Here is a 27,314-nt window from a genome sequence, read left to right as displayed (position 1 = left end):
TTGAAGAAGGGATTGTTCGGCATCAACAGCAACGTCGCAGAACAGGTATGTGCGTGTGACACTGCCGTAGCGATAATGTTCGCTACGGCTGCGATCACCACATATCGCACCAACGACGGGGGCGGGTGCTATCGCTCGCAGTGTGTAAAGCACCCTTTACTGTGCACAATTGTTAGGCAACTTAATAAAAACCAAATATATTCCCATCTCACTTGTTTATTTTCACCAGGTAAACCAACATAACTGCACAAAAGTTAGATATAAACATTTCTGACATGCAAAAACAAAACCCCAAAAAATTAGTGACCAATATAGCCACTTTTCTTTATGATGACACTCAACAGCCTACCATCCATAGATTCTGTCAGTTGCTTGATCTGTTTACAATCAACATTGCATGCAGCAGCCACCACAGCCTCCCAGACACTGTTCCGAGAGGTGTACTGTTTTCCCTCCCTGTAGATCTCATATTTTATGAGGAACCACAAGTTCTCTATGGGGTTCAGATCAGGTGAACAATGGGGCCATGTCATTATTTTTTCATCTTTTAGACCTTTACTGGCCAGTCACACTGTGGAGGAGTTGGATGCATGTGATAAAGCATTGTCCTGCATGAAAATCATGTTTTTCTTGAGCAATAAGTACGACTTCTTCCTGTTCCACTGCTTGAAGAAGTTGTCTTCCAGAAACTGGCAGTAGGTCTGGGAGTTAAGCTTCACTCCATCCTCAACCTGAAAAGCTCCCACAAGTTCATCTTTGATGATACCAGCCCATACCAGTACCCCACCTCCACCTTGCTGGCGTCTGAGTTGGAGTGGAGCTCTCTGCCCTTTACTGATCCAGCCTCTGGCCCATCCATCTGGCCTATCAAGAGTCACCCTCATTTCATCAGTCCATAAAACCTTTGAAAAATCAGTCATAAGATATTTCTTGGCCCAGTCTTGATGTTTTATCTTATGTTTCTTGTTCAAAGGTGGTGGTTTTTCAGCCTTCCTTACCCTGGCCATGTCCCTAAGTATGGCACACCTTGTGCTTTTTGATACTCCAGTAACGTTGCAGCTCTGAAATATGGCTAAACTGGTGGAAAATGGCATCTTGGCAGCCCCATGCTTCATTTTCCTCAATTCATGGGCAGTTATTTTGCACCTTTTTTGCCCAAAACGCTTCTTGTGACCCTGTTGGCTATTTACCATGAAACGCTTGATTGTTCGGTGATCACGCATCAAAAGCTTGGCAATTTCAAGACTGCTGCATCCCTCTGCAAGACATCTCACAATTTTGGACTTTTCAGAGGTCATCAAATCTCTTTTCTGACCCATTTTGCCAAAGGAAAGGAAGTTGCCTAATAATTAAGCACACCTTATATAGGGTGTTGATATCATTACACCACACCCCACCTCATTACAGAGATGCACATCACCTGATTTACTTAATTGGTAGTTGACGCTCAAGCCTATACAGCTTGGAGTAGGACAACACGTATAAAGAGTATCATGTGATCAAAATACTCATTTGCCTAATAATTCTGCACACAGTGTATACCTCTGCTCTTTGTTACCTTGTTCATGGCTGCTATTTCAAAATATGTTTTTTCTGAAATGTCACAGCATTTAAAATTAAAATATATAGTCTCTAATGACAGAGCTTATCTCTGATTCATGCTGCTCATGGTTTTGGCAGTATAAATCAATAGACAGGATTCCATTACGTTATAATTAAGTCATGTGTCTGGGTTTCCCCATGGATTAGTATGCGTTCACACTGCATTTTCAGTGTATATGCTCTGGATATATCCTGAGTGCATACGTCAAATAGCTCCATATGTCTACGTAAACCAAATGAAGACCAAATGAGTATTCTTTTGGCCTTCCTCAGACCAATATATACAGAATGTCAGCATACCTATTATTTGCTATAATAATGAATAATGCAGCAGGCCATGCCATTTAAAAAAGATGAATCTCGTAAAACAGTAAACTAACGAAGTCAGGGCAATATACATTTTTTAACTTAGTAACCTTTGAAGTCATACAGTGGCAAATCCTTCTGAAGTTATTCTCCAATTGAATGTGGAAAACGGTGTAAAGTAGCTTGATTGGATCCTTTTATAGCACAAATGTTTGTGTTTTGCTGAACATGAAAAATACAATTTACTAATAGTATTACTCAAAAACTAGGCCCATTTGTCCCTTGTGCGGTTTGTCCAGGATGAAACCTGGGGAGATAAACATTAAACGGATAATCCCATCTTCAAGATCCTATCCCAATATGTAGTAGTATATGTCAAGGCAATCTTCTCCTTTGCTGGAGGAACTGGATTGGGACTGTCGCCTCTGTTAACTAGAGCAGATTTCGTCTCACTGGCCAGGTCCACGGCCCCCACGGATGGTCCTGGATGAAGATCCACATGTCCTCTCTCCTTCAGCTCTCATGCTCTCCGCTCACTTCCTGTCAGGCTCTTCCTCCTAGATGTTGGCAGAGTCCATTTACCATGACACAAATTTCTGTCAACAAAGGATCCATTTATGTCTCTCCTCACAGAGTATGTTTAAATGTCTCCTGTACATAAATTGCAAACAAGAGTCTATATAAAAGTCAAACGGAAGACAGTGACCTCTTGTGGCCAGTGCTAGTACTTCAGAAAATAATGTTCTCAATGTCCAAGCAGTATACTGCCCATATATTAGTATGAAAAACATAACAGCAGCTGTAAAAATATTGTTAATGTACATGGTGTGGTATATTTTTCATCACCTCACATGCCACCCCACTAGAAGTTGATCTCCTCGACACACGTCCCCAAATGAATCGTCCTGCATGTAGTGCTGGGGGGTACACCCACTGTGGCCCTAGTGGTTCTCCGCAGCATCAGTGCATGCATTCCTCCCTGTGCATTGTCGCTGGAGGGAGCTACCTTTTGTGCAACACTATCTCTGGGAGACTCTATCACAACGGACGGACCATCAGTCTGCGAGGGAGTGGGTACAGCCCACCAATCAACATCTAAGAGCGGGTCTGCTCTCCTTGACTCAGGGTTAAGTGCCACCCCAGCTGGTTCCTCGAATTGGCACAGATGAAGCATGTTATGATGGAGATTTCTGGTCGGACTCCCAGTCCCCACTGGTTCTACCTCATTCACGGGTATTTTGGGTCCTACGCTCTGTTTTACCACATATTGTACCGCCTTCCACCAGTCATCAGGACTGTCTCTTGGCCCTAACCAGTACTTTTTCAGCCAGGGCAAACACATCTTTCTGTACCAGTCTCAGGTCATGGCGTACAACCTATCTCAAACTTTTCACCACCCTGTGCACTGTTCTCAACTGCCATTGGTGCTCCTGGTCCATGTGGTAGTATTTGTTACGTCCGGGTGGTGGAAGCACTGCACCGTATACCGATTTCCCCTGAGGAGGCAGCCAGGCCGGTCACCCCGCCAGAGGGTCCTGATGCACGGCAGCCGAAGCACTATAGGTAGCTGGACAGTCCGTAGAGGAGCAGGAAAGGTGGATGATGCTGAACCCACGGAGTTCTGGACGGTAGTCCGGGTGACGAGGCTCAGGGTCCGAGGCCGGGTTATAGGGTCAGGCGGGATCCGGAACCTGCTGAGCGATGGAACGGGTCACCGAACGGAGCCAGGGACTGGAGACTGGCGGAGCTGCAGAGATGGTGGGACATCCGCCGAAGTCACCGTCAGGGTCCAGGGATGGACTTGGTTCGGAGCGACTGGCGTGGCAGGACATGCTCTACGACACAGGACAGGGTTAATACAAGGCAAAGCACAGGGCAAAGCAATACGGGGACCTGAACACTAGCTTGCTAAACACGTAGAACAGGCCCCGCCTACCAGGAAAGAGAAACCTTATATACCCTGTACCTGTCTATGCAATATCCTGTTTCTGGGTGCTGGCCCTTGAAGAAAGGGTCAATGACCGCGCGCGCCCTAATGCGCATGCGCGAGGCCCGTGTGCCAGAAGCCAGTCCAGGAAGCGGTGAGGAGGAAGCAGGAGCGCCCGGCTGGGAGTCCCACATCGCAGAGGAGCGCCGGGAGCGGGGAGCTGGACGCATGGAGGCCGCAGGCGGGGAAGAGGAGGCCGGGACCGGAGTGGTAAGCAGGGGACGCCGCCGGGGAGCAGGGAGCGGGCCACGGGGACCGGAGAACGGGACCAGGGGACCGGGAAGCGTGACAGTACCCCCTCCCCCACGCCCCCTCCCCGCAAGCGGAACAGGAAGGCACGAATCAGAGGAGTGCCAACATTCTCCCGGGGCTCCCAGGACCGATCCTTGGGACCATAACCCGCCCAGTCCACCAGGAAGTACTGCCGACCTCGCACGGTCTTCATGGCCACGATATCCCTTACCGCATAGATGTCATCGTCAGCAATAGGAGGGGGAGCAGCACCGACCTCAGCGGAGAAGGGACCAAGGACAACAGGCTTGAGTAAGGAGACATGGAAGGAGTTGGGTATCCGCATCGTGGCCGGGAGCTGCAGCTTGTAGGAGACTTCATTGATCTTGCTGATGATCTTAAACGGCCCGATGTAGCGAGGACCCAACTTGTACGAGGGTAACTTCAATCGGACATATTTGGATGCAAGCCAGACCAGATCACCTGGGGAGAAACACGGGGGATCCAGGCGCCTCTTGTCCGCATGTCTCTTCATCCGCAATGAAGCACGTTCTAGGGACGACTTGACAGAGTTCCATATAGCTGAAAAGTCCCGAACCAGAGCATCTGCTGCGGGGACGTCGGAAACCGAGGATACTGGCAACGGGACAGAAGGCTGCAGTCCATACACGATCTGAAAGGGAGAGCTGGAGGTGGACTCACTGATGTGCTGGTTATGGGAGAACTCAGCCCAAGGTAGGAGAGTGGACCAATCGTCATGATGGATGTTGACGTAGTGGCGCAGGAAGGAGGTCAGGATCTGATTGACCCGTTCCACTTGGCCATTCGACTGAGGATGGTAGGCCGAAGAAAAGTCCAAGGACACTCCCAGATGTTTGCAGAGAGCCCTCCAGAAGCGCGAGGTAAACTGAGTTCCTCTGTCAGACACAATGTGTGCGGGGAAGCCATGCAATCGGAATATGTGCTGTATGAAGGAGTCAGCTAGCTCCTGGGCAGAGGGCAGCCCGGCCATGGGAACGAAGTGGGCCATCTTTGAGAAGCGATCCACCACAACCCATATGACCGTATGTCCGGAGGATAAGGGTAAGTCCATAATGAAGTCCATTGCGATATGTTGCCACGGAACGGAAGGAATGGGCAAAGGCAGAAGACGTCCATAGGGTAGGTGCTTGGGTGTCTTGTTCCGGGCACAGGATGGAGAGGCTGAGACGAATGTTGCGACGTCTTTACGGAGGGACGGCCACCAGTAGTGATGGACAATCGTACTCCAAGTCTTCTTCTGACCAGCATGGCCGGCGATCTTAGAAGCATGGCCCCAGTGCAGGACTCTCTGTCTGTCAGTATCTGAGACATAGGTTTTCCCAGGGGGTATCTGAGTTAGAGTGACAGGAGTCACCGGAACGACTTTACTGGGGTTGATGATGGGCTGGTATGTCTCCTCCTCCAACTCCATGGGCACGAAGGATCTGGATAGAGCGTCTGCCCGCACGTTTTTATCCGCAGGCCGAAAATGGAGTTGGAAATCAAATCGAGCAAAGAACAAGGACCAGCGGGCTTGTCGTGGATTCAGTCTTTGGGCAGACCGCAGGTACTCCAGATTCTTGTGGTCCGTGTATATGATTACAGGGTATACAGCTCCCTCCAAGAGGTAGCGCCATTCCTCCAAGGCCAGCTTCACGGCCAGTAGCTCCCGATCCCCAATGGTGTAGTTGCGTTCGGGTGCCGAGAAGCTCTTGGAGAAGAATCCACAAGTGACCATCTTTCCGGAGGGGGAGTTCTGCATCAACACTGCCCCGGCTCCTGAGGAGGAGGCATCCACCTCTAAGGTGAACTGTCGGTTCAATTCAGGGCGATGGAGAACCGAGGAAGAAGCAAACGCCTGTTTCAAGGAGCAGAACGCGGCATCGGCCGCTGGGGACCAGTCCTTAGGATTAGCTCCTTTCTTAGTCAAGGCAGAGAGAGGTGCAGTCAAGGCAGAGAAATGCGGGATGAACTGACGGTAGTAGTTCGCAAAGCCGAGAAAGCGTTGGATAGCCTTCAGTCCGGAAGGAGGAGGCCAGTTGATGATGGCAGACACTTTCTCTGGGTCCATCTGCAGGCCAGTGTCCGAGATTACATAACCCAGGAAGGGAAGAGACGACTTTTCGAAGATGCATTTCTCGTACTTGGTGTACAGACGATTCTCTCTAAGCCTCTGGAGGACTAGTTGCACGTTCTCTCGGTGGGTTTGTAGATCCGGAGAGAAGACCAGGATGTCGTCCAGATACACCACGACACAGACATAGAGGAGATCTCTGAACACGTCGTTCACCAGTTCTTGGAAGACGGCTGGAGCATTACACAGACCAAAGGGCATGACACAATACTCGTAGTGCCCATCCCGAGTGTTGAATGCAGTTTTCCATTCATCTCCAGAGCGAATGCGAACCAGGTTATAGGCCCCACGGAGGTCCAACTTGGTGAATACACGGGCTCCTCGGAGCCGATCGAATAGTTCGGGGATAAGCGGCAGAGGGTATTTGTTCTTTACGGTGATCTGGTTTAATCCCCGGTAGTCAATGCAAGGGCGCAGATCACCTTCCTTCTTCTTCACGAAGAAAAACCCTGCTCCGGCAGGGGACGAGGACCTCCGAATGAACCCCTTAGCTAGGCTCTCGGTGATATAGGCAGACATAGCTCGTGTTTCAGCAGGGGACAAGGGGTATATCCGTCCTCGAGGAGGCGTAGTTCCTGGCAGTAACTCGATGGCACAGTCGTAGGGACGATGAGGCGGTAACACCTCTGACTCCTTTTTATCAAACACGTCCGTGAAGGACCAGTAGGCAGAAGGCAGTCCTGGTAGAGACTCTGGAACCGGAGGGCGTCGGACGGGCTGGATGGATTTCAGACATCTCTCGTGACACGAGGAGCCCCATCGGGTGATTTCACCTGTACTCCAGCTGACCGATGGTTCGTGTGTCCGTAACCATGGAAGTCCCAGCAGGATCTGATGAGACATGCGCGGGAGGACGTAGAAGGTGATCTTCTCGGTGTGCAGAGCACTGATCCGTACTTCCACAGGCTTGGTGATCAGTGAGACGGTGTCAGAGAGGGGTTTCCCATCAACAGAGGCGATCACCAGCGGTTTCTCTAGTGGGAGGACAGGCACCTGGTACTTATCCACCGTGGCCTGCTGGATGAAGTTGCCTGCTGCTCCGGAATTGAGATACGCCTCTGCCGTGAACCGGGTCTCTTCTGTAGTGATTTGAATAGTCCAGGTAACGGAGTCTGAGAGAGTCCCAGCACCTAGGGTGGCCTCTCCTACCAAGCCTAGGCTTTGGAGTTTCCCGGCTTCTCGGGACAAGAGCGTAGCAGGTGTGTGCCATCACCGCAGTAGAAGCAGAGACCCTTTGCTAGCCGTTCTGCTCGGCGTTGTTCCGACTGCTTCAGGCGGTCAATCTGCATGGGCTCGAAGGTAGACACGCCAGGCGACGCCAACTGGGGGGCGATGGACTTCTGTGGTGGGGAGGAATGCCGTATCGGACGCCTCTCGCGGGACACTTCTTTGGATCGTTCCTGAAAGCGAAGATCCACTCGAGTCGCTAGGGCAATCAGGGCATCCAGGGTGGACGGCACGTCACGACCAGCCAGCTCATCTTTAATACGACCCGAGAGTCCCTCCCAGAAGGCGGCGGTTAGGGCCTCATTGTTCCACCCGAGTTCCGAAGCCAAGGTGCGAAAACGAATGGCATATTGGCCCACCGTCAGAGTCCCCTGACGTAGCCGGAGGAGAGATGAGGCAGACGCGGAGGCGCGTCCGGGCTCGTCAAAGGTGCCACGAAATGCCTGCAGGAATTCCTGGATGTTGGTGGTTACCGGATCCTCCTTCTCCCACAAGGGGTTCATCCAGGCCAGTGCCTCTCCCTCTAGATGGGACATCATGAACGCGACCTTGGCTTGGTCAGAGGCAAAAAGGTGCGGCAGCAGCTTGAAATGGAGAGAGCATTGATTGATGAATCCCCTGCAGGTCTTGGGATCTCCGGCGTACCGGGGTGGTGAGGCCAAACGAAGTCTGGAAGCATCCGAGGAGGCTGCTACGGGAGCTGTGGCCGTGGATTGTACAATGGAAACCTGAGATGCCAAGGATGTGGCCGTCGCTTGTAGCGTGTTCAGGCGGGTATCCATAGAAGACATGAAGTTCAGCATGCGGGTCTGGGTCTCGCGCTGGCGTGTGAGTTCCTGCTGCAAGGCCGCTAGTGCTTCGGCGGGATCCATGGCCTGTTCTAGCTGTTACGTCCGGGTGGTGGAAGCACTGGACCGTACACCGATTTCCCCTGAGGAGGCAGCCAGGCCGGTCACCCCGCCAGAGGGTCCTGATGCACGGCAGCCGAAGCACTATAGGTAGCTGGACAGTCCGTAGAGGAGCAGGAAAGGTGGATGATGCTGAACCCACGGAGTTCTGGACGGTAGTCCGGGTGACGAGGCTCAGGGTCCGAGGCCGGGTTATAGGGTCAGGCGGGATCCGGAACCTGCTGAGCGATGGAACGGGTCACCGAACGGAGCCAGGGACTGGAGACTGACGGAGCTGCAGAGATGGTGGGACATCCGCCGAAGTCACCGTCAGGGTCCAGGGATGGACTTGGTTCGGAGCGACTGGCGTGGCAGGACAGGCTCTACGAGACAGGACAGGGTTAATACAAGGCAAAGCACAGGGCAAAGCAATACGGGGACCTGAACACTAGCTTGCTAAACACGTAGAACAGGCCCCGCCCACCAGGAAAGAGAAACCTTATATACCCTGTACCTGTCTATGCAATATCCTGTTTCTGGGTGCTGGCCCTTTAAGAAAGGGTCAATGACCGCGCGCGCCCTAATGCGCATTCGCGAGGCCCGTGTGCCAGAAGCCAGTCCAGGAAGCGGTGAGGAGGAAGCAGGAGCGCCCGGCTGGGAGTCCCACGTCGCAGAGGAGCGCCGGGAGCGAGGAGCTGGACGCATAGAGGCCACAGGCGGGGAAGAGGAGGCCGGGACCGGAGTGGTAAGCAGGGGACGCCGCCGGGGAGCGGGCCACGGGGGACCGGAGAACGGGACCAGGGGACCGGGAAGCGTGACAGTATTCTGGGGAAGGTCAGCCATGGGATCAGGCATGTGTATATCCTCAATTTCCCAACCTGCTTTCCCGAACATTAGCATATGTGGTAAATAAAGATACGAAGTTATGTCATGCTGTGCACCCACATACACTCGTGCAGGTATTAAGTTCTTTGTGCTTTCTGGATATCTTCTAGGTTCTGCAGCATCTGAATAAGGGTATGGTTGAAACGTTCACATGCACTATTGCCTTGCAGATGATAGTTTGTTGTGTTGGACGGCTCGATCACATACAAACAATAGAGCCATTTCATTAAGGTGCCTTGAAAGCATGCCCCCGATTACAATCAATGTGGAAGTCCAAAAACCTGAATAAAGTAATCAAATATTGCTTTGGCGTTCAATTCTGTAGTCTGGTTGCTGTTGGGTATTGCCACAGTGTATTTGGTAAAGTGATCAGTCATCACTAAACAGTAAAAGTGTCCCTAACTGGAGTAACCTATTTGCACATAGTCTGTCATCAGTCTCCCGAGCGTAGCAGATGTCTGGATGGTCTGAATGGTAGCTCGGTGTTCCACAATCTTTTTCAACCCACATGCTTGTCATTTTTGACATGCTTCATTTACCATCTTTTCTCAGGGCAGTACACCATTCTCTTTTTAACCACATATAAGTATACAAAAAAAGGGTAGAGGGGCCGGGCACTGCAGCTGCAAACACTATTCTTATGTTACTCACAGATCGGAGTTGGTAACCAATGGAAAATTTCCTGCAGTCCAAGGTGGTGCTCAGTCAGCACAAGAGACGATATCAAATGTTCCCAGGAGAAGATGAAGACAGCACTCACAGTGGATATCTGCGGCTTTATTCTCTGTAGAAACACAGGTTACAGTGTGACGCCCTGACACATCAGGTAGTCACACATAGGCCCCCGCATAACACCTTCCCTCACAGGGTTACACTCAGCCGACCGGAGACCCTAGTCACCTCCCCCAGGGAAGGACAGGCACACCAGTGGGCGGGACCAGGCGGATGGAGAACGCCCACCTAGGGGTCTGGAGAGCCCGGGGCGGGAAAACAGTCAGTGGAGTTTGGAGTTGAGTTTGGAGTGGAAGCTGACAGGCGCCGGGGTTTGAGCTCCGGCGCACTGGCTAGGTGCCGGAGATCCGAGGTGGACCGGGGCAGGGTTGTAGCCCGCCGGTACAGACACTGGAAAACCGACCCGGAAACCGTGCACACAAGGGGGTACTTGGACCCTGAAGCCAGGACCGGAACCAACAGCCTAGCTAATTAACCAATTGAGGGCAGGATTATACAGTAGGTCCTGTCCCAACCTAAAGTCCCGAAAAGAGACAACCACCCACCGAGAGGGATAGGGCATCCGCCAGGTCCCGGTAGATCCCAAGGCCACCAGCACCTTGGTTAACCACTGGACTTGTCTGATTTATTTAACCGTGAGTAAGCTGAGACTCCGTGGTCTGACCAGGCGCGCCGGCCCCTGCCATCACCGTCCCCTGCACCGAGTCACTGGGCCTCGGGGCAAACATCCCTACCCACGGAGGGGTTAACATCCAGATGCCATTCCATCACCCTCGGGTGCCCCACAGCAGCAGCGGTGGTGCCACACTTCACCACACACCGTGGGTAGCGTCACAAACTGATTACGGCAAATTCCGTACAAATACGTCCCCTTTCATTCGGAGTGTCCGCGTGACCCCCAGGTCCGGAGAATCCCTCGAGCCACACTGCGGGTCCGGATCCGAGCAGCCCGGCTGCTACTGACGTGGAGGCGGCACACCCCGAAACTTGGCGTCACGAACAGGATTCTTGCCCATCCACTTACCTGGTGGAAGTGTGCCTTGTTCTGGACTGTCAGCGGTGCTCCGCTGCAAAATTTTGAAAAGCCGCCATTTTGCGGCGCGAAAAGCGACAACCCAGTGTCTTCTTCCCCGAGAAAGGGTGCAAAGTTGAAGCCCCGCCCCCTGGGAACACGGCCGGAAGGAAGACCCTGGGGCCGAAAACGAAACTAGAGTGCGGAGCGAAGAGAGTGCTCGCAAAAGACCAAGGGGAGAAGCGAGAAGATGTCTGAGCCCAATGTGGATGGCGGGGTCGCGCCAGCCGCTGGAGCGGCGGCGCTCAGAAGTGGCAGAGGTGGAGTGCTGCTTCCTGCAGAGGAGCAAGAATTGGACTGCTTACCACAGGGGACCGCTGCCTGGCTGGAGCGAAAACTAGCGAGGTTCTGTGTCCGGGTGCAAGCTCAGTCGCTGCAACAAGTGCTGGATTGGAAAGCGGAGGTCCGGAGGATGGTGGCCGTGGTGTGGGCCCGTGTGAGCCGAGCTGCCCATGCAGTGCCTCATCAGGAGAGGGGAACACAGACCTTCCCGGCCTCGCTGACCTGCTCGGAGCCAGAGCCTGTTCCCTACGTGGCCAGGGGAGTGCCAGCCGACACAGCTCTTGGAAGCGACAGCATCGCCTGCAATACCACCTCCGTTCCCAATAGAAGCCCAGAGTTCCGGGATGTATTGTGGCTCGTCCAGGGATGCTGTTCCCAGGGTGCCGACTGAACCGTACTGCCCTATACAGCAGTGGTAGCAGATTCCCAGCTACCCTAGTTATGCGTCCCCGTTGGGACAGTCCCACAGTTTTACAGCTTTAAATAACATGGACCACGGCTGAGAACTGGCAGGCCAACCCAAGAACTTTTGGATTTTGTAAATAATTCCTGACTACCTTTTGGTGACACCAACCCGGTCTCCAGAGAGGCCGATTGGAGGAAGGGCCTGCGGTGGAGTCAGCCGAGGTCCGTGACCATTGCAACCGGTGACTACCCTCCAGACCGTGGGACCCGTAACAAGGACTGCCGAGTAAGGAACTTTTTACCCGGCCCGTGTGGGCGTCACCCGGACCCGTTCCTGGACTTGGGAAAAGGGGTGCCCACCTGTTTTAGTGGTGGCACCAGGGAACAGGTTGTTTGGGTGGCGGGGGCGAACAGACGGTGGTCCGGTCCGTTTAGTTATGCAACATTTAAGATTGGTGCCTCCCGTAAAGGGAAGAAATTTTAAAAATGTTAGTATACTTGTATTTCTGTTTTTCTACTTTTTTCTAGTTCCAGTTAAAATAAATGTTGGTGGTCGGACAGTCCGCGGACGGTCTGTATTAAACCAAGGGGGAATGTGATGCTCTGACACATCAGGTAGTCACACATAGGCCCCCGCATAACACCTTCCCTCACAGGGTTACACTCAGCCGACCTGAGACCCTAGTCACCTCCCCCAGGGAAGGACAGGCACACCAGTGGGCGGGACCAGGCGGATGCAGAACGCCCACCTAGGGGTCTGGAGATCCCGGGGCGGGAAAACAGTCAGTGGAGTTTGGAGTTGAATTTGGAGTGGAAGCTGACAGGCGCCGGGGTTGGAGCTCCGGCGCACTGGCTAGGTGGCAGACAGTGGTCAGTGTCAGCAGGAGACGGGAAAATAGCTGCCGGAGATCCGAGGTGGACCGGGGCAGGGTTGTAGCCCGCCGGTACCGATACCGGAGAACTGACCCGGAAACCGTGCACACAAGGGGGTACTTGGACCTTGAAGCCAGGACCGGAACCAATGGCCTAGCTAATTAACCAATTGAGGGCAGGATTATAGGTCCTGTCCCAACCTAAAGTCCCAAAAAGAGACAACCACCCACCGAGAGGGATAGGGCATCCGCCAGGGCCAGGTAGATCCCAAGGGTCAGCATCAGCGGGCACGGCTCCCAACAGAAGTACCGGGAGCGGACTCCCGTGTTCCATATCGGGAAGTCCACCACATCACAACACAGTGCAGAGGGAAGTGACACAGACCACCAGCCCGGGTGGGGGACCAGAGTACACCCGGCCGCGGCGGCCGGCCACCAGCACCTTGGTTGACCACTGGACTTGTCTGATTTATTTAACCATGAGTAAGCTGAGACTCCCTGGTCTGACCAGGCGTGCCGGCCCCTGCCATCACTGTCCCCTGCACCGAGTCACTGGGCCTCGAGGCAAACATCCCTACCCACGGAGGGGTTAACATCCAGCTGCCATTCCATCACCCCCAGGTGCCCCACAGCAGCAGCGGTGGTGCCACACTTCACCACGCACCGTGGGTAGCGTCACAGACTGATTACGGCAAATTCCGTACAAATACGTCCCCTTTCATTCGGAGTGTCCGCGTGACCCCCGGGTCCGGAGAATCCCTCGAGCCACAGTGCAGGTCCAGATCCGAGCAGCCCGGCTGCTACTGACGTGGGGGCGGCACAACAGCATTTGGGGAGAGGGGGGTGTGCGAGCACGCCAGACGACGGCCTTTCCGGGACCCGTAGAAGCACTCTGCTGAAGCACGAAACGGCCAGCGTGCCTGCACACCCCCCTCTCCCCACATGCTGTAACATGTGTTTCTACAGAGAATAAAGCTGCAGATTTCCACTGTGAGTGCCGTCTTCATCTTCTCCTGGGAACACCACATATAAGTATTATCACACTCCCCTCTCTCATGGGCCTCTTGAGCGGCCGCTGGACCTAACATCATGAGAATTACCATCTGCTTTCGGCACTGCAACTCCAACTGTAGGTAAACCTTACAACACTAGAGGCCTTGTATGACACTCAGTTTATCACATTGGTGCAGCAACTTTTCTCCCTGAAAGGACAGACCTTATTCTCATCTGGCCATTACAAACTTTTTGCCCGGATCAAATGCTTCACACTCTTCACATCTTCATTTTTGTTCTGGGCGTGCTCCCAGTCTGCAGGATTTTTTCTTAGCACTGGGGGCCACCCCTCTTTAGTGTACTATGCCCTGGAAGACAGGCTATTGTCCGAGGTTTGGAGTCTGTGTCCTCTAGATCAGTGTCGATACTCCTGGCAGGCGGCCACATCGAAACCAGTGACAGTGCGTCTGCATTACGATTTTCCTTCCCGGATCGTAACTTAATATAATACAGGATTTAGACAGCTAAGACATTCCTCTCTGTGCCAGCTCCCCCAATTTAGCGTTCTCCAGTTGGCCAACAGGTTAGTTTCATTCATTACCACCACTTCAGCCCCTGTCAGATATCCTGTGAATTATTTGGTCATGGCGTAGACCAAAGTCAGGAGTTCTAACATGAATGAACTGTAGATTTCGGGATTACACCCTGGCTCCCTTAGGAAGCAGCTTCCATAGGTGACCACTCTTTCCCATCTGTCTTGTGCCTGTGACAACACTGCTCTTTGACCATGCAAACTTCTGTCTGTGTGGAGCATGAATGAAGTGTAAAATCGGACACAAGTCAGAATTGGCACACTGGTTGGGGCGGATTTCACGTCTTAATAGGCGTTCTATGTTTTGAGCACCTCACTGAATGGGGAGGTTCTTGGGTCTCCCAGCTGTTCCCTGCAGCCTCTCTGTCAAGGGACTGACTAGATAAGTTAATTAACAAATAAACTGCTGATAGTTCTCTGTCAACTCCAAAAAGGCAATATTTGCAACGTACCTGACCGAGGCCACTTCTAGATGACCTCTACTTTACTGGTGGTTTTCTGTACTCCCTCGAGAGTCACTACATTAGAGAGGTATTCTATACCTTTTCTTCCTCTGCAAGGAAATTCTCCTAAGAAATCATTGATTTGCCATTGTGTACACTTTTCTACAGTTGTAGTACCTTTCAGAGCTGAGCCTGTTGGGTACTAATACAATCCACTGCCTATATGTGCCTAAGTTTGGCAACAAATTAACTGTTTGCGTGATCACTGTGGTAAGGCCTGAGCTCAGGACTTACTGACCTGGAACTGGTCGCTGTAATGATACGAAGTTATGTCCGTCCAGCTTACAGCTGGGTGATCAAGGTAGGAAGCAGTGATTCACCAACCAATGTGTGATACGACCACCAACTTGCAGGAGGTCCCTCCAGGTGTGTCACTGATACCTGATACCGGGTATTTCTACACCACTTACTACTGTAAATGTTGTCAAGTTAACCGTTTCTTTTGCCAGATGAACTGGGTTGAGACTGTAGACTCTTAACTGGAGCGGTTTTCGTCTCTTCAGGTCACATGGCCCGCACGGATGGTGCTGGATGAAGATGCACAAATCCTCTGTCTTAAATCTCTCACTCTCTCTTCTCAGAAGATGTCTGCACACCTGTCAGGCACTTCCTACTAGATGTTGACACTACCCTCTGCCCGGGCTCCATCTGCTGCTGTTATATGTTGTCAAATGCAGTCTAAATCAGCAGTACAGAGTCCACTTACCATGACACAAGTTTCTGTTAACAAAGGATCTGTTTTTGTCTCTCCTCACACACTTGAGTATGTTTAAATCTCTCCTATACTTAAGTTCCAAACAAAAGCTTATATAAGAGTCAAAAGGCAGACAGTGACCACTTGTGGCCGGTGGTTAGTACTGCAAGCAACAGTTTTTCCATGTTCAGTACACTGCCATATACAGTACATTGGTAGGGAAAACATAGCAGCAGCTTTAAAAAGATTGGAAATATGCCACACCATGTACATTAACAATCACTTTATACTGTCCCACAGAAAATTTACAACAGTTGCACAAACTGTAACTTCATGATTGAAAAATTGTCGTTTGATGTGCAGCTATAGGTACCCAGATTGTTGGTCCAGTATTCTTTTATGAAACTATGAATACGGACATGTATATGGACATACAGTAGTTCTATGGAAAGTTGAATAAGTTGCCAATGTGTAACACTGCATCCCTTCCTCTCATTTCTTGCAGGGACGAGCACGGACTCACCGCCACGGCCAGCTCCCTCGCTGCCTAGCGTCTGTGCTCACTACTCCACGTGTGTTCCTCTGCCACCCACCTCCCTGAGTCTGTGTGCGCATCACAGGTCTTCCAGAAGCGCTCCTGTGGTGTGTGCGCGCACCGCTGCACCACTCTTAAAGGCGCTGGATATATAAGGCAATCTCCCATGAGGGGAGTTGCCTGTTCAACACCATAAATCCTGATAGTCAGTTTGTTCTGTCTAATCAGTTGTCAGGTCACCTGTTCCGTCTGGTACCATCCCGGTCCATCCTGTCCTGCCTGTTGGCACCTGGGTCCAGCCCGTCCTGCCTGTTGTCACTTGGCTACCAGCCTGTCCTGCCCGTACCTGGTTCCCAGCCCATCATGCCTGTTGGCACCTGGTTTCAGTCGTGTCCTGCCCTACCTGGTTACCATCCTGTCCTGCTTGTTGGCACCTGGTTCCAGTCCTGTCCTGCTGGTACCTGCCCACCACCACATCCTGCCTGTCGGCACCTGGTTCCGGTCCCGTCCCGCCTGTACCTGGACTCAGCCTGCCCTGTTGGTACTAGAGACTCTGCCAGCCAGTTCTGCCCTGGCCATGGCATCTGAATTGTTAGTGACTTAGCTTGTCTGTCCTGTCCTGTTGGTGATAGAGACTCTGCCTGTTCGTCCTGCCTGTGCTACCTGCCTTGAGCCACCCTGGTGCACTTGAGACTTTGTCCCATCTGCTCCTGTGTCCGCCCCTGTCCTGGGGGTCAACTGCCACAGTCCCGATCCTCTACCCCACGTTAGGTTAGGCCCAGGGTCACCCTGTGGTCCAGTGGGTCCACTTCAGCTTGCCGCAGTACCATCACCATCACAGTATTTGGTGAGGGTTTCTTTACCTCAGTATTTGTAAACCAAAACCAGTAGTAGAACATTCAGAGGAAAAGTATAATAGTAACATCTTACCACTTCTACATTTTGTACCGGCTTTTGGTTTTGGCTACAAATACTGAGGTGAAATACTGTCCAAATACTCAATGTATGAATGTGGCCTAAAAACTAAGAAACTCAGTAACAATCACTTACCAGCACTCACCTAAATCCAGGACAAGGTGCTCAGTGGTTTGCATAGGGACAGAAACCTTAGACATCTCTGTTTAACCAATTGCGGGACTGCAGTGCATCATTGGATGTTTTCTGATGATACGCTGTTCAATATCACCTGACTGTAGTAGCCAATCACAGACCACAGCAGTGTGACAGCTGTGGAACAAAGATGTCTCTGCTTCCTCCCCCTGCACAGACTACTGAGCAACCTATGCTGGATCCATGTCTGAGCCAGTAGGAAAATATGACTGAGCTTGTTTTTTCTTACACATGCTGTCCCATTTTTGCTCATGTAGCAGGGTGTCCAGTGCCTTACCACCCCTGAAGAATGTTGGGATCGATTATAGATGTTTTATAATGATGTATTTATGTGTTTTCCTGTGTAATTTGGCCGGCCGTTACTAGGTGTCACCGGGTCCCAGGTCCCTTGGTCTAGGGAATGTATAGGGAGTGACAGGACGGCATGGGTTAATGGGGGGGGAGGAGAGTCCCCAGCACAGGAGGGATATAGGAAGAGGGCTTCCGGGTATAAGGCAAATAGGGAGTAGTATCAAGTAGAAAAAGGACCTGCAGGGTCATATGTAGCACAGTGAAGTCTGGTGGTGTGGAGAATTCAGGCACAGAGAGAGAAGACAGAAGGAAGAAGGAGTAAGGAAGATTGAAGTGGAGTATGAGCCCCTCAGCAGCGAAGCGTAATCCTAGTAGGACGGAGGAGAGGAAGGGACTGTACCTTCCTTAGGGCAGCAGCTGTGAGTGAACCGACAGGTGGCCTGTGGGGTCATTAGCGCAGGGGCAGGAGTAGTCCAGTCGTTGCTAGAGAGCCGAGACGTCAGACCAGCCGAAATGTTGGATGATTGGGTCCTGAGGGACTCCTTGATGGCCATGGCTCAAGAGTTGGGTTCTGTAAAGAAAGAAATGCCTGTAAAAGACCCTGGTGTAGAAACTGCCTTTGATAAATGGAAGCGTCATGTGAAAGAATGTTATAGTAAAGTTGTTGTTGCTATGTGTGATGCTCAAAAATGTGAACGGGATCCAGAGAATCCAGATGAAGACCCAGATGAGCAGCTCCAGGCAGGTACCACCTCCACATCCACTCCATACACCACTCTGCCCCAAATGCCTGTACTATGCTGGGGTGGGTTAAGAACCACAACTCTCGCCCATGACTACCCCTCGCTGGCATTTTACACCCAGGTAACCCATTTAACTAATAATGAGAGTGAATGTTGTTTCTTTCAGTAGGGGGGCATACATTGCATGGTAACGACATACGTCAAAGGCAGTAGACAGAGAGCAGAAGGTTGGGGCATCTGACCTTTATCACTGGCGGTACCTATAGGATAGGGTTTTGAAAACTAATCCCCAGACAGTTCTTAAACTAAAACAGCAATTCATGTCCAGAACATGGAACATCAGGTGCTGGAGAAGACGTTCCTGGGCAGTAAAAGGGGCACAGTTGCTTTTGAAAACCATTTCCGGAGACTCCTGTACTGGTTAAGTCTATAAAAGGGAAACGGTTCCATTGTTCACGGCCCACCATGGAACGTACATCTATTTTACTTCAGCTCAGTTACACTTTTCTCTTTGATTTTAGGTGTCTGGTGGAGAAGGGAGATGTGGCGTTTGTGCCGCACACTGCTGTATATGAAAACACAGACGGTAAGAGAAAAAGTATCTCACACCGCCTCACAAACATGACAACATTACAGATATACAAAACTAGATACATTACTAATTTTTGGATAATAATTAACAAAGAGTGATATAAAAATAAGTATGTTGGCTTAAAAATAGCTAAAATGTCTTTCAAGCTATTTCAATAACATCCTGAGGAGGCTACAGTATTGATTTGGATACAGAAAGGTTGTTGAATTCAATATCAAATAAAAGATTGTGTTCCCAATGATAACCCTTATAACTCTTATACAGTGGTGTAACTGGAGTTTGATGGGCCCCGATGCAAAGTGTAGACCTGGGCCCTCCTCCTTCACGTACACCGACACATTGGGTACGGGATAATGACACTGACACTTGGCTCTTACCCTCAGCACCCAGGTTTCCCATAATCTGAAATCCCTCTATCAGCACCCAGCTTTCCTATGTTCTGATATCCATCTTGTCCTCGAGACCCTGCTTCCCCATTCTCTGCTATACATCTTTCCCTCAGCACCAGCTTTCTCATATCAAAAAATGGGAAAGCTGGGTGCTGAGAGAAGATACAGTTAGGTCCAGAAATATTTGGACAGTGACACAAGTTTTGTTATTTTAGCTGTTTACAAAAACATGTTCAGAAATACAATTATATATATAATATGGGCTGAAAGTGCACACTCCCAGCTGCAATGTGAGAGTTTTCACATCCAAATCGGAGAAAGTGTTTAGGAATCATAGCTCTGTAATGCATAGCCTCCTCTTTTTCAAGGGACCAAAAGTAATTGGACAAGGGACTCTAAGGGCTGTAATTAACTCTGAAGGCGTCTCCCTCGTTAACCTGTAATCAATGAAGTAGTTAAAAGGTCTGGGGTTGATTACAGGTGTGTGGTTTTGCATTTGGAAGCTGTTGCTGTGACCAGACAACATGCGGTCTAAGGAACTCTCAATTGAGGTGAAGCAGAACATCCTGAGGCTGAAAAAAAAGAAAAAATCCATCAGAGAGATAGCAGACATGCTTGGAGTAGCAAAATCAACAGTCGGGTACATTCTGAGAAAAAAGGAATTGACTGGTGAGCTTGGGAACTCAAAAAGGCCTGGGCGTCCACGGATGACAACAGTGGTGGATGATCGCCGCATACTTTCTTTGGTGAAGAAGAACCCGTTCACAACATCAACTGAAGTCCAGAACACTCTCAGTGAAGTAGGTGTATCTGTCTCTAAGTCAACAGTAAAGAGAAGACTCCATGAAAGTAAATACAAAGGGTTCACATCTAGATGCAAACCATTCATCAATTCTAAAAATAGACAGGCCAGAGTTAAATTTGCTGAAAAACACCTCATGAAACCAGCTCAGTTCTGGAAAAGTATTCTATGGACAGATGAGACCAAGATCAACCTGTACCAGAATGATGGGAAGAAAAAAGTTTGGAGAAGAAAGGGAACGGCACATGATCCAAGGCACACCACATCCTCTGTAAAACATGGTGGAGGCAACGTGATGGCATGGGCATGCATGGCTTTCAATGGCACTGGGTCACTTGTGTTTATTGATGACATAACAGCAGACAAGAGTAGCCGGATGAATTCTGAAGTGTACCGGGATATACTTTCAGCCCAGATTCAGCCAAATGCTGCAAAGTTGATCGGACGGCGCTTCATAGTACAGATGGACAATGACCCCAAGCATACAGCCAAAGCTACCCAGGAGTTCATGAGTGCAAAAAAGTGGAACATTCTGCAATGGCCAAGTCAATTACCAGATCTTAACTCAATTGAGCATGCATTTCACTTGCTCAAATCCAGACTTAAGACGGAAAGACCCACAAACAAGAAAGACCTGAAGGCTGCGGCTGTAAAGGCCTGGCAAAGCATTAAGAAGGAGGAAACCCAGCGTTTGGTGATGTCCATGGGTTCCAGACTTAAGGCAGTGATTGCCTCCAAAGGATTCGCAACAAAATATTGAAAATAAAAATTTTTTTTTTGGGTTTGGTTTATTTGTCCAATTACTTTTGACCTCCTAAAATGTGGAGTGTTTGTAAAGAAATGTGTACAATTCCTACAATTTCTATCAGATATTTTTGTTCAAACCTTCAAATTAAACGTTACAATCTGCACTTGAATTCTGTTGTAGAGGTTTCATTTCAAATCCAATGTGGTGGCATGCAGAGCCCAACTCGCGAAAATTGTGTCACTGTCCAAATATTTCTGGACCTAACTGTATATAACAGAGTATGGGACAGCTGGGTGCTGAGGGAAACAGCATTTTTCCCTCAGCACAAAACGTTCCCATCCCATGCTTGTAACTTTGTCTTTCCTCGTATATAGTTCTCCAAATAAAATAATGGACCCCACATAGCCTTCCATACAGTATAAAGGGTCCCACATAACCCTTCATGTATTATAATGCACCCCCATAGTCCTCCATGTATAAGGCATTTACTATAGTTCTCAATGTATTATAATTCACCCCATAGTTCTCCATATATTGTAATGCAACCCCATAGTACTCCATATATTATATTGCACAAGAGTTCTCTATGTATTATAATGCATTTCCCATAGTCTTCCATATATTATACTGCACCCCATACTCCTCCATAATAAAAATAATAATACTGTTTATTTATATAGCGCCAACATATTCCGCAGCGCTTAATATAATCCTCCATGTATAATGCACCCCTATAGTCCATGTATAAGGTGTCTTTCATGTTGTATAATGCATTCCCATAGACCTCCATGTATAATGCAGCCCCATAGACCTCCATGTATACTGCAGCCCCCAGGCCTCCATGTATAATACAGCCCCCCAGGCATCCATGTATAATGCAGCCCCCCCATATCTCCATGTATAATGCAGCCCCTGGGCCTCCATGTAAAATGAAGCCCCCCATTCCTCTGGCCACAGATTTAAAAAAAAAAAAAAAAAAAAAAGTACCCACCTCTCTTCATTTCCCTGCTGCTCTGTCCTCACCTCTCTCCTCATTCCTCTGCTGCTCCGATCAGCGTCCTACCGCCCTGCACTCTGCATGCCTCAGCACAGCAGTCGCACAGGAGTGACGTCACCATGCAGGCACAGGGGGAGAATGATCAAGCAGCGACCGGCAGCTTGATACTAACAGCTGCAGTCTCCTGCATTCTCCTGCGGAGGGGACATACGCCCCCCGGTCAGGGCTCACTGCGTTCTGAACACAACGAGTCCTGATCGTGGGCACATACTCTAACAGTGCAGCCACATGTTCCTCTACAGTGCCTTCTAAGTTTTATTATGCCCCAGTCTGATAGTGGTCTTCTCTAGAAATGAGCGAACCTTTCAAAGTTTGGTTCGCCAAGCCTTACCAAACAAACACTACGTTCACTGAACTGTTCGTCGAACCTTTTCAAACCTCATTGGATTCAATGGGAGGCCAAACTTAATGCAGAGAAAACACCTTTAGGGGGATCAAAAAGCTTCCAAACCAGCAAAAATACGTTTTACAGTGTAGTCCCACTGTGTTGGTATAGCCATTAGCTTCCCAGACTATTGACATAAATATAGAGGTGGATGAGAGACAGGTGAAGGGCTGGTAGTCCCATACCTCTGCCAGTACAGACAAGACACAACTTGGAGACCCATCCTGTAGTCTTGAGATTTAAAAACATTTCAGGCAGACAGCAGGACAGTGGCATAATTTACCCCCCCCCCAATATGGATGTGGCATGGCATTTAAATTTTTAAAAATAAAAAGTGGGATGAGTGACGGGATTAGGCCTCTTGCTCCCACACCTCCACTACAGACAAGACATTTAAAACATTGAAGACAGACAGCAGGGTAGTGGCATCAATTGCCCTCCCATCCATATCCCTATAGTGGCTTTGCACATCAGGAAGGTATGGGCCATACAACACACAGGATGTGGCTTCAGTGTTTCACATAAGCCAAAAACACCAGGCATGTTCACTTTCATAACAACTGACAAGCTCTCACTCATGCTATCTATAGCATGTAAACAAGTGGAGGTTCTGCAGTCAGAGACCTGTGTAAGAATAGTTTCAACAGTGACACAGTAGGAGGAAGAAGCAGCAGACGTGTTTCACTTGGTGGCCAGTGGTTGGGTAGTCCCGGTAGGCTGCATTTTAGCACATTAAGATTCCCACAGTAATGCACGTTGGTTGCGCATGTGCATGCATGTAGTAGTCAAATTATTTGATTTTTTTATTGTTTACAACATTGGCAGATAAAGATAGTTGGGTCATCCTTTGCAATTTTAAAAAAAGACCCAGGCTAGGCAACCCTTACTGCAAACTGCAGACCTCACAAAACAGGTGGAAACAAGTGTAATTGGGGTGGCACCTCTGAGGAATGAACTCTGTGTGATATTGAGGTGCAGGAAGAGGAGGAGAGGCCACTTGATGCAGTGCTTGCCATCCACTCCAGCAACTGCTGTTTATCAGCCTCAATTAGAAGTTGAAACGATGTGCAGCTGCCAAAGAAATCTAGTGGAGTAGGCTGTCCAGTAATGGAAGTTGTTCTCATTTATCTTGGGATACGATCCAGTGTTTCCTCATTAGAGCTTTGACTAACAGAACTTCCCAAACGTACACCTACCACATCCTGCCTATTCACTCTTCCACAACAACCTCATCATGATTTACCACTCATGGTTGATATACCCTTCCCCTTTCAAACAGATGTTTCACAACCCTACACCCACACCTGTCAGACACCTGACTGAAAAGAAAAATTATTTATTTTCTGCCTGAGTTGGCAATATTGTGAAGACACTAAAAAGTACCAATAACTCAAAATCTGGTTCACTGCATCATTTGTAGCAGACACTGAAAAGTGCCAAGACCTTTTTAGTTAGTTCGCTAGCAAATTTACAGCAGGCAGTGTTAACTAACAATACCTAGAAATGTGGTTGATGGCGTAATTTTGAGCAGGCAATGAAAACTGCCAAGACCTTTTTACCTAGTTCACTACCAAGTTTACAACAGGCAGTACTAACTAACATTAGCCAGAAATGTGGTTGACTGTGTAATTTTGAGCAGGCGATGAAAACTGCCAACACATTTTTACCTAGTTTACTAGCAAATTTACAGAAGGCAGTACTACTTAACAATACCTAGGAATGTGGGTCACTGCATAATTTTGAGCAGGCAATGAAAACTGCCAAGACCTTTTAGCTACTTCAATAGCAAATTTACAGCAGGTAGTACTAACTAACAATACCTAGAAATGTGTTTCACTGCCTAATTTGGAGCAGGCAGTAATACGTAGCAATACCTAGAAATGTGATTCACTGGCTAATTTGGAGCAGACAGTATTACATAGCATTACCTATAAATGTGTTTCACTGGCTAATTTGGAGCAGGTAGTATATGTAGTAATACCTACTTAAATCATTCACTGGCAACTGTTTAGCAGACAATCACAAGTAGCATTCCCTATTTCATGAAATGCCAATTAGTGGCACACATCTTTCCTACATTGCACGTCCCTATTCTACACTATTGCTCTCCTATCTATCTCAACTACCTATCATTAAACCTCTAGCTAACCTGTCTAGCAGCCCCGGCAGCAGCACCTTTTCTAATGTTTAACATTCACAAATTGGCGCCAACGCCGCATGTCCGCATTTTATATGCAGAGAAACATGTGACTTAGGCAGCCAATGACACGAGCCCTTGTGTCTGAACCTTGTGGATATTTACTGCCCCGTGATTAGCTGCAGGAACATCTGCAAATAAAGTTAAGAATAAAAAAAATGACGCCGCGCGCCTCTGGCTTTTCCCCGAGTCTCAACACCCTCCACTCATTAAACACAACCCCCTATTCATCATATAGCACCACAATCCTATACAAAAGCATAATATGCTATTAGAAAAGTATTTTTTTAAAACGCAGTCAGTGATCGAACAAAACCGAACATTGCCGACTTTTTGGAAAAGTGTTCAGTATCGAATTTGAAATTGGTGAACCTTTATCGAACAGGTTTGCTCATCTCTATTCTTCTCATATAACACATGACAGGACTCTGATGTGCACTTGCTTTGATTTTCAAATGAAAAGTGGAGAAATAATCAGAAGTTGAAGTTAAATTACATTTCACAAATATATATACAGTTAGGTCCAGAAATATTTGGACAGTGACACAAGTTTTGTTATTTTAGCTGTTTACAAAAACATATTCAGAAATACAATTATATATATAATATGGGCTGAAAGTGCACACTCCCAGCTGCAATATGAGAGTTTTCACATCCAAATCGGAGAAAGGGTTTAGGAATCATAGCTCTGTAATGCATAGCCCCCTCTTTTTCAAGGGACCAAAAGTAATTGGACAATGGACTCTAAGGGCTGCAATTAACTTTGAAGGCGTCTCCCTCGTTAACCTGTAATCAATGAAGTAGTTAAAAGGTCTGGGGTTGATTACAGGTGTGTTGTTTTGCATTTGGAAGCTGTTGCTGTGACCAGACAACATGCGGTCTAAGGAACTCTCAATTGAGGTGAAGCAGAATATCCTGAAACTGAAAAAAAAGAAAAAATCCATCAGAGAGATAGCAGACATGCTTGGAGTAGCAAAATCAACAGTCAGGTACATTCTGAGAAAAAAGGAATTGACTGGTGAGCTTGGGAACTCAAAAAGGCCTGGGCGTCCACGGATGACAACAGTGGTGGATAATCGCCGCATACTTTCTTTGGTGAAGAAGAACCCGTTCACAACATCAACTGAAGTCCAGAACACTCTCAGTGAAGTAGGTGTATCTGTCTCTAAGTCAACAGTAAAGAGAAGACTCCATGAAAGTAAATACAAAGGGTTCACATCTAGATGCAAACCATTCATCAATTCCAAAAATAGACAGGCCAGAGTTAAATTTGCTGAAAAACACCTCATGAAGCCAGCTCAGTTCTGGAAAAGTATTCTATGGACAGATGAGACAAAGATCAACCTGTACCAGAATGATGGGAAGAAAAAAGTTTGGAGAAGAAAGGGAACGGCACATGATCCAAGGCACACCACATCCTCTGTAAAACATGGTGGAGGCAACGTGATGGCATGGGCATGCATGGCTTTCAATGGCACTGGGTCACTTGTGTTTATTGATGACATAACAGCAGACAAGAGTAGCCGGATGAATTCTGAAGTGTACCGGGATATACTTTCAGCCCAGATTCAGCCAAATGCCGCAAAGTTGATCGGACGGCGCTTCATAGTACAGATGGACAATGACCCCAAGCATACAGCCAAAGCTACCCAGGAGTTCATGAGTGCAAAAAAGTGGAACATTCTGCAATGGCCAAGTCAATCACCAGATCTTAACTCAATTGAGCATGCATTTCACTTGCTCAAATCCAGACTTAAGACGGAAAGACCCACAAACAAGCAAGACCTGAAGGCTGCGGCTGTAAAGGCCTGGCAAAGCATTAAGAAGGAGGAAACCCAGCGTTTGGTGATGTCCATGGGTTCCAGACTTAAGACAGTGATTGCCTCCAAAGGATTCGCAGCAAAATATTGAAAATAAAAATATTTTTTTGGGGTTTGGTTTATTTGTCCAATTACTTTTGACCTCCTAAAATGTGGAGTGTTTGTAAAGAAATGTGTACAATTCCTACAATTTCTATCAGATATTTTTGTTCAAACCTTCAAATTAAACATTACAATCTGCACTTGAATTCTGTTGTAGAGGTTTCATTTCAAATCCAATGTGGTGGCATGCAGAGCCCAACTCGCGAAAATTGTGTCACTGTCCAAATATTTCTGGACCTAACTGTATATTTGATTCTGACTTATTTGGGTGAATATTGCTGGATATTTTATATAAATAATGTTATTTGTCCTCCAGGTAAAAATCCAGCACTTTGGGCAAAGGATTTAAAATCCACCGATTTTGAGCTGTTATGTCCTGACGGATCTCGTGCCCCTGTCAATGACTACAAAAAATGCCGCCTTTCTGGCATTCCTCCTCAAAATATTGTTACCAGATCAGAGAAACTCAGAGATATTGTAAGAATTACACTAAATCAGCAAGTAAGTGACTGGTATCACATTAGAGAAGGCGCTGTGCCAATGTAAGCAGAAATACATTTCATAGTTGTGAAAAGTTTTGTATTTTGTGTTTTGCTCCCCATAAGACAAGAGTCTTACATATAACATTCACTTTAGTATTATTAGACTTTTTACACACACAAAACAAATATATTTACAGTATATCTATATATTGTGTAACATTACAGTGTTATAAAAATATGTAAAGCTGAAATATCTGAACATGAGATACAGGAATTTTGGCACTGCATTACTGCTATTGGAGAAAATGAGATACTTGGTCAACAAATTGGCCAATTCATGTAAGCCCGACAGCCAACGACAAGGCGTACCTCTCTTTGTCAGGACCCTATCCTTGTACGCCTCTATCTGGGTTAAAAAACCTACAAGTAATGGGCAGAAAGGATCCGGCTAAACGGAAATGCTCTGGCTGAAGGGTGGAGTGCTCAGTCAAAAAAGAATGGAATACTAATATAAAAAGACTGACCAGCACATCCACTAGGTGTGAACAGGTGCATGCTGAAAAGTCAACAACGATACAAAAATATGTACAGCAGCACTCAGAAAAGTGTTATAGGCTGTGTCTTGTTATGATGCAT

At 48.5% G+C, this 27,314-nt stretch overlaps 1 protein-coding gene across 1 annotated transcript in view; it reads left to right on the top strand.

Moving 5' to 3' along the window:
- Positions 1–27,314, top strand: part of LOC142295610 (saxiphilin-like) — a 111,400-nt gene that overhangs the window by 64,291 nt on the left and 19,795 nt on the right. The window contains exons 17-18 of the mRNA XM_075338711.1: positions 18,626–18,690; positions 26,513–26,697. Coding sequence (XP_075194826.1) covers positions 18,626–18,690; positions 26,513–26,697 — 250 coding nt within the window. The remainder of the gene's footprint in view (positions 1–18,625; positions 18,691–26,512; positions 26,698–27,314) is intronic.

The sequence above is a fragment of the Anomaloglossus baeobatrachus genome, chromosome 3, assembly GCF_048569485.1.
Source record: "Anomaloglossus baeobatrachus isolate aAnoBae1 chromosome 3, aAnoBae1.hap1, whole genome shotgun sequence".
Lineage (NCBI taxonomy): Eukaryota > Metazoa > Chordata > Amphibia > Anura > Aromobatidae > Anomaloglossus > Anomaloglossus baeobatrachus.
Note: the sequence above shows the minus strand (reverse complement) of the source record. Positions and strands in the feature narration are given on the sequence as shown.